We start from the raw sequence: 8,274 nt of genomic DNA, 5'->3' as shown, positions 1-8,274 counted from the left end.
CAGGTCCTCAGACTCCCAAGAATAATAAGAATAATGATAGGATTGGTTCAGCGCTTACTATGTGCCAAGCACTGTTCTAAGCACCGGAGACCTCCGAGGTTGTCCCACACGGGGCTCCCATTCTCTGGATGAGGGACCCGAGGCCCAGAGAAGCGAAGTGACCGGCCCAAGGTCCCACAGCAGGCCGGAGGAGGGATTGGAACCCAGGTCCTCGGACTCCTCATTCATTCATTCATTCATTCATTCATTCAATTCCTCAGCCACTGGGCCCAACCCAGGTGCCGGGGTGGAGGGGGAGGTCTGGAGTCGGGGGTCAGAGGTCATCACACATGGTAGACTCTTTCCCCGTCCCCCTCCCCCTCACCCAGGTCCAGGCCCTGGTTCACACGGCCCATCATGCTGCGGCGGAGAAGGGCCCAGCCGCTGCTGCTGCGGGACGTCGTGCGGGACAGGGATGGGGACAGGGACAGGGATAGCTGGGCTGGGGACAATGATGAGGAGGAGGAGGAGTGGGGCAGGTCCGACAAGGGCTGCGGCTGCGGCTGCGGGTCCTCGCGGTCCGGACACTTGAAGGCCTCGGCGTAGCGGCGCATGCGTAGTGGGTTCTGGTCGTGCCGGTCTTCCACCCTGCATAGAGGGGACGGGACGGGAAGGTCCAGGTGCGGGTGGTCACACAGCAGATAAGTGCCAGAGCCAGGACTAGAATCCAAGTCCTCTGACTCCCAAGCCCGTGCTCTTGCCACTAAGCCATGTTGCTTCTTAGAGACAAGCTAGTCAGGTTGAACACATTCCCTGTCTCATTTGGGCCTCACAGTCTTAATCCCGATTTTAATAATAATAATAATAATGTTGGTATTTGTTAAGCGCTTACTATGTGCAGAGCACTGTTCTAAGCGCTGGGGTAGACACAGGGGAATCAGGCTGTCCCACGTGGGGCTCACAGTCTTAATCCCCATTTTACAGATGAGGGAACTGAGGCCCAGAGAAGTTAAGTGACTTGCCCACAGTCACACAGCTGACAAGTGGCAGAGCCGGGATTCGAACTCATGACCTCTGACTCCAAAGCCCATGCTCTTTCCACTGAGCCACGCTGATCTGTAAAATGGGGTAAAACTGTGAGCCTCACGTGGGCCAACCTGATGCCCCTGTCTCTCTCCCAGCGCTTAGCACAGTGCTCTGCACATAGTAAGCACTTAACAAATACCAACATTATGATTATTAATCATATTTACCGAGCACTGCAGCGCACTGGAGTAAGCACTTGGAAATGGACAATTCAGCAACAGATAGAGACCTTCCCTGCCCAATGACGGGCTCACAGTCTAATCGGTGGAGAAATAATGTAATTGAGGCACAGAAAAATTAAGTAATAATAAAAATAATAATAATAATGGTATTTGTTAAGTGCTAACTATGTGCCAGGCACTGTATTAAACGCTGGGGTGGATGCAAGCAAATTGGGTTGGACCCAGTCCCTGTCCCACATGGGGCTCACAGTCTCAATCCCCATTTTACAGATGAGGTCACTGAGGCCCAGAGAAGTGAAGTGACTTGGCCAAGCAGACGAGTGGCTGAGCAGAGATTAGAATCCATGACCTTCTGACTCCCAGCTGTGCTCTATCCACTAGGCTACACTGCTTCTGTCTATATACTCTGGGACTGTTCCTTTAAAATCCCCTGCCTCAGCTTTCTCCCCATTTTTCTCAGGCAGGTGGGGGGAGGTGGGTGTGTGAGGAAGGGGGAGAGCATGCAGGGGAGGGTAGTATCGGGGGGCTGAGGGGGGTTAGGGGTGTATCCCTAGGGTGGGTGGTGTAGAGGTCAGGATGGAAGTCAGACAGACACCGAGTGAAGAAGAAGAAGAAGGTGAGGGTGGGGAGGTTGTGCCGGACAGGGAGGAGGGGAAGAAGCGGGCAGGCTCAGCGAGGGCGCACCATCCTCCCTTTACTTGAGCACCCCTCCATCCCTGATCCCTGGTCCCTCACCCTAAGGCCCCCTTGACTCTGTCCCCATCCAGTTTTCTAGCTCACCAAAACCCCTTCCCCACTTTCCTGCAACACACCATTATCACCTTCTCCTCTCCCAGGCCCTCCCTGTCCACCTGCTCCTCCTCCTGCCCAAAGCCAGAGCCTCACAAACATCACAAATACACACTCCCACAAAATATAGTCAAGATGCATATGTGGGAAGACCCACATAATGCCCCCCTACACACACACACACACACACACACACACACACACTCTCTCTCTCTCTCTCTCTCTCTCTCTCTCTCTCTCTCTCCAGCCCTGATCTCTTTCCCCCTCTGCATTTCCTCCTGCCTTCAAGACATCTCTACTTGGATGCCCTCCCCTCACCTCAAATTTAACATGTTTAAAACGGAACCTCTTATCTTCTCACCCAAACCCTGTCCTCCTACTGCCTTTCCCATCACTGTACACGACCCCACCATCCTTCCTGCCTCACAAGTTTGTAACTTTGGCATTATCTTTGACTCCTCTCATTCAATCTATCACAAAATCCAGTCAGTTCAACCTTCACAACACAGCTAAAATCCACACTTTCCTCTCCATCCAAACTGCTACTACGGTGATCCAATCCCTATCCTTCCCTGCCATGCTTACTATATCCACCTCCTTGCTGACCTCCCAGTCTCTTGTCTCTCCCCACTCCAGTCCATACTTCGCTCTGCTGTCCGGATCATTTTTCTATGAAGTCGTTCAGGCCATGTTTCCTTACTCCTCAAGAAAGTCCAGTGGTTGCCCATCCACCTCCACATCAAACAGAAACTCCTCGGCATTGGCTTTAAAGCAACCCCCTTATCACCTCCTCCCTACTTCACCTGGCTACTCTCCTATTTCATTTCAGCCCGTGCACTTCGCTCCTCTAATGCTAACATTCTCACGATTCCTCGATCTCGTCTATCTCGCCCACTTCCTGCCTATGGCCTGGACCGCCCTCCTTCCTCATATCCAACAGCCAGTTGCTCTCCCCACCTTCAAAGCCTTACTAATAATGATAATATTGATGGTATTTGTTAAGTGCTTACTATGGGCCAAGCACTGTTCTAAGCACTGGAGGAGATTCAAGCTACAAGATACAAGGAGATATAATCAGGTTGCTCCACTTGGGGTGCATACTCTTAATTCCCATTTACAGGTGAGGTAACTGAGGCACAGATAAATTAAGTAGCTTGCTCAAGGACACAGCATACAAGTGGCGGTGCCAGATTAGAACCATCATCCTCTGGTTGCTAAGCCCGTGATCTTGCCACTAAGCCACACTGCTTCATTATTATTGAAGGCACATCTCCTCCAAGAGGCCTTCTCAGACTAAGCCCTCTTTCTTCTCCCACTCCCTTCTGGTCACACAGACTTGCTCCCTTTATTCATCCTGCCCGGCTCTCAGCCCCACAGCACGTATGCCTGTATCTATACCTTATTTAGTTATATTGTTGTCTGTCTCCACCTTGACACTGTAAGCTCATTGTGGACAGGAAATGTGTCTGTTATTGTTATATTCTACTTTCCTAAGCACTTAGTACAGTGCTCTGCACACAGTAAGTGCTCAGTAAATACGATTGACTGGCTGACACAGGGAGGGAGGAGAGAGAAAGAGAAAGACAGAGAGCCCCAGCCTCTATAGGGGTCACCCCTTCATTCATCATTCCTCTACACACACCAGACAAGATCTCCATATCAAGCAAAAAATTCTCACTCTTGGCTTCAAAGCTGTCCATCCCCTTGCCCCCTCCTACCTCCCCTCCCTTCTCTCTTTCTCCATCCCAGCCCGCACACTCCGCTCCTCTGCTGACACTAACCTTCTCCCTGGGCCTCCAGCTCACTTGTCTCACGCTGACACTAACCTTCTCCCTGGGCCTCCAGCTCACTTGTCTCGACACCGACCCCTGGCCCATATCCTACCTCTGGCCTGGAATGCCCTCCCTCCTCACATCAGCCAAACTAGCACACTTCCCCCCTTCAAAGCCCTACTGAGAGCTCACCTCCTCCAGGAGGCCTTCCCAGACTGAGCTCCTTTGTCCTCCGCTCCTCCTCCCCATCATCCCAACTCCCTCCCTCTGCTTTCCCCACTGCAAAGCACCTGTGTATATATGTACATATTCTTCTATTTATTTTATTAGTGATGCGTATATATCTCTAATTCTATATATTTATACTGATGCTATTGATGCCTGTTTACTTGTTTTAATGTCTGTCTTCCCCCTTCTAGACTGTAAGCCCATTGTTGGGCAGGGATTGTCTCTATTTGTTGCTGAATTGTGCTTGCCAAACGCTTAGGTACAGTGCTCTTCACACAGTAAACGCTCAATAAATATGGTGGAATTGAATTTGAAGACACTGAGGAACACGATCTCCCCCTAGTGGGCCTGGGGATGGTCTCAGGGAGGGCAGAAATTGGGGGAAGGGGTCGGGGACGGGGGGGTAAAGCGAGTGGGGAAGGGGTGGAGGGGGTAGAGGGGTGGAGGGGGGTTGAGAGGTGGAGGGGGGTATAGAGGTGGAAGGGAGTGGGAGTGCGGAGGAGAGTGAAGGGAAATGGAGGGGGGTAAGGGAGGGTGGAGGGGGGTGGGGGGTAAAGGGGAATGAAGGGGTTGGGGTGGGTGGGGGGTGTGGAGGGGGATGGAGGGGATGGGAGAGTGGAGGGGATGGGAGAGTGGAGGGGGTGGGAGCAGGGAAGTCGTCTTCCCGGGGAGGGGGCAGGAGGTGCAGACTCCCCTTCCCCTCCCCGCAGGCCCCAGTGGTCCTCAGCCCTCCACCCCATCCCGCCCCCTCCCCACAGGACCCAGTGGTGCTCCGCCCCGTCCCCCGCACACTCACCGCAGGAACCAGCGGTCCCCCAGGCCATAGTGGCGGCCGCAGATGCCCGAGCGGGGCCAGAGGCAGCGTGGCATCTTCCGCTCCAGCATCACCGTGGTGGCCACCACCTGCGGGACAAGGCCGCAGACCAGGGCGAGGCACAGGCCCAAAGCATGGGGGCTTTTAGCAACAGAAACGTTCAGCCCAGGTCTCCCCGCTCCCCAAGAACCTCCGGGGGTTGCCCATCCACCTCCACACCAAACAGAAACTCCTCACCAGTGGCTTTAAAGCCGTCCATCAGGTCGCCCCCTCTTACCTCAACTCACTGATCTCCTACTCCAGCCCCACCCACACATCCCGCTCAATTAGCATCAGCTTATTTACTGAGCTCCCATCTTGTCGTCTATCTCACCGCCGACCCCTTTCCCACATTCTCCCCCGTTTAGACTGTGAGCCCGTTATTGGGCAGGGATTGTCTCTATCTGTGGCAGAATTGTACATTCTAAGTGCTTAGTAAAGTGCTCTGCACATAGTAAGCGCTCAATAAATACTATTGAATGAATGAATCCTCCCCCTGCCTGGAACTCCCGCCCCCTCCATAGACGTCAGGCCACCACTCTCCCCACCTTCAAAGCATTACTAAGTTACATCTCCTCCAAGAGGCCTTCCCTGATTAAGCCCTCTATTCCCCTGCTCTCATTCATTCATTCAATCGTTTTATTGAGCGCTTATTATGTGCAGAACACTTCAGTAAGCACTTGGCAAAGTACAACAATAAACAGTGACAATACCTGCCACAACGAACTCACAGTTTGGCGGGGTGGAGGGGAGGACAGACACCAATACAAATAAATAAAAAGACAGATATGTACAGAAGTGCTGTGGGGATGGGAAGGTGGGAGGAAGAACAAAGGGAGCAAGTCAGGGCTGCGCAGAAAGGAGGGGGAGATGAGGGAAAAGAGGCTAAGGCTGGGAAGGACTCCTGGAAGAGATGGGCCTTCAGTAAGGCTTTGAAGGGGACGGGGAGAGTCACTGTCTGTCGGATTTGAAGAAGGAGAGCGTTCAAGGCCAGAGGTAGGACGTGGGCCAGGGGTCAGCGGTGAGACAGGCGAGATGCAGGCCCAGTGAGAAGGTTAGCGGCACTAGTGGAGCTGAGTGTGCGGACTGGGTTGTAGAGGAGAGAAGGGAGGTGAGGTAGGAGGTGATAAGGTGATGGAGAGCTTTAAAGTCAATGGAGAAGAGTTTTTGTTTGATACGGAGGTGGATAGGCAACCACTGGAGATTTTTGAGGAGCAGAGTGACATGTCCTGAAAGTCTCTGTAGAAAGATTTTCTGGGAAGCGGAGTGAAGTATGGACTGGAGTGGGGAGAGACAGGAGGTTGGGAGGTCAGCAAGGAGGCTGATTGCAGTAATCTAGGTGGGAAATGATGAGTTCTTATATTAATGTGGTAACAGTTTGGATGGTGAGGAAGGGGTGGATTTGAGCGATGTTGTGAAAGTGGGACTGACAGGATTTGGTGATGGAGTAGATATGTGGGTTGAATGAGAGAAAGGATAACACCAAGGTTATGGCCTTGTGAGACGTGCGTAATCTATGCACCTCAATCTGTGACCTTTGGACACTTGATATTCTTCCTACCCCCAACCTCACAGCACTTGTGTACATATCTTTAACTTACATATTATAAATTACTCATTTATTTACATTAATATCTATCTCGCCCTCTAGACTGTAAACTCATTATGGGCGGGGAACATCTCTGCTAATTCTGTTCATTCATTCAGTTGTATTTATTGAGAGCTTTCTATGTGCAGAACACTGTACTAAGCGTTTGGGAAAGTACCATACAACAATAAATGGACACTTTCCCTGCCCACAGCCAGCTTACGGTCTAGAGGGGGGAGACAGACATTAATATTAATAAATCAATTACAGATATGTTCATAAATATCCAGCTGTGGGGCTGGATCGGGGGAATAAACAAAGGGAACAAGTCAGACCATCACAAAAGGGAGTGGAAGAAGAGGAAAGGAGGGCTTAGTCAGGGAAGGCCTCTTGGAGGAGATAGGCCTTCTATAGGGTTTTGAAGGAGGGGAGAGTTATTATCTGTGGGATTTGAGGAGGGAGGACATTCTGGACCAGAGAAAGGACTTGTCGGCGGTGAGTTAGACAAGATGGAGGAACAGTGAGAAGGTTAATGCTAATTACAAGAGGGAAGTGTGTGGGTTGGGTTGTAGTAGGAGAGAAGCGAGGTGAGGTAGGAGGGGGCAAGGGGATGGATGGCTTTAAAGCCAGTGGTGAGGAATCTTTGTTTGATGCAGAGGTGGATGGGCAACCGTTGGATTTTTTTGAGGAGGGGGGAGACATGTCCTGAATGTTTCTGTAGAAAAATGATCCGGGCAGCAGTGTGAAGTAGGGATTGGACTGGGGAGAGACAGGAGTTTGGGAGGTCAGCAAAGGGGGCTGATACAGTAATTAAGGTGGGAGAGGATGGGTTGTAGGGTACTCTCCCAAGTGTTTGGTACAGTTCTCTGCACATAGTAAGCGCTCAAGAAATACGATTGATTGATGGACTGATCTGAAGGGTGGGTCGGAGCCCTTATTAGGGCAAGACAGAGGGGAGGGACACAGAGACAGAGCCTCGGGGGGTGGAAGGGCAGGGACCCCGGGGTGGGGAAGGGGGGGAAGGGGAGAAGCAGCAGCACTGGGGTGAGGGGAGAGGGGAGGGGAGTCGGCTCACCCTCCCGGGCCCTGACCCCCGCCTCCAACTCCCACTGGCGTTCCGACCACAACCCCTCACCTGCACCATAATAATAATAATGATGGTATTTGTTAAGCACTTCTTAAGCACTGTTCTAAGCTCTGTCAAACAGAAACTCCTCACCACTGACTTTAAAACTCTCCATCACCTCGTCCCCTCCTACCTCACTTCCCTTCTCTCCTTCTCCAACCCAGCCAGCACACTCCTTTCCTCTGATGCCGCTAACCTTCTCCCTGGGCCTCGTTCTCGCCTGTTCCGCGGTCGACCCCTGGTTCACGTCCTACCTCTGGCCTGGAACGCCCTTCCTCCTCAAATCCTCGATTAGACTGTAAGCCCGTCAAACGGCAGGGACTGTCTCTATCTGTTGCCGACTTGTTCATTCCAAGCGCTTAGTACAGTGCTCTGCACATAGTAAGCGCTCAATAAATACTATTGAATGAATGAATTGAATGAAATCCCACAGACAATGACTCTTCCCCCCATTCAAAGCCCTATTGAAGGAACATCTCCTCCAAGAGGCCTTCCCAGACTAAGCCCCACTGTTCCTCTGCTCCTCCTCCCCGTCCCATTGCCCCCTCTCGCTCCCTCTGCTGTACCCCCCACAGCACTTGTGGGTATATATGTACATATTTATAATTCTATTTATTTTATTAATGATGTATATATATATCTATACTTCTATTTATTTATATTGATGCAAT

The 8,274-nt window shown here is 51.6% G+C and overlaps 1 protein-coding gene across 1 annotated transcript in view; it reads right to left on the bottom strand.

The window, feature by feature from the left end:
- Window positions 1–264: 264 nt before the first annotated feature.
- Window positions 265–8,274, bottom strand: part of TRPV5 (transient receptor potential cation channel subfamily V member 5) — a 28,373-nt gene continuing 20,363 nt past the window's right edge. The window contains exons 14-15 of the mRNA XM_029057913.1: window positions 4,833–4,939; window positions 265–627 (exon numbers count right to left, since the gene is read on the bottom strand). Coding sequence (XP_028913746.1) covers window positions 324–627; window positions 4,833–4,939 — 411 coding nt within the window. The 3' untranslated portion in view covers window positions 265–323. The remainder of the gene's footprint in view (window positions 628–4,832; window positions 4,940–8,274) is intronic.

This window comes from Ornithorhynchus anatinus, chromosome 2 (assembly GCF_004115215.2).
Source record: "Ornithorhynchus anatinus isolate Pmale09 chromosome 2, mOrnAna1.pri.v4, whole genome shotgun sequence".
NCBI classification, from domain to species: Eukaryota; Metazoa; Chordata; class Mammalia; order Monotremata; family Ornithorhynchidae; genus Ornithorhynchus; species Ornithorhynchus anatinus.
This window is presented reverse-complemented; position numbering and strand designations above follow the sequence as displayed.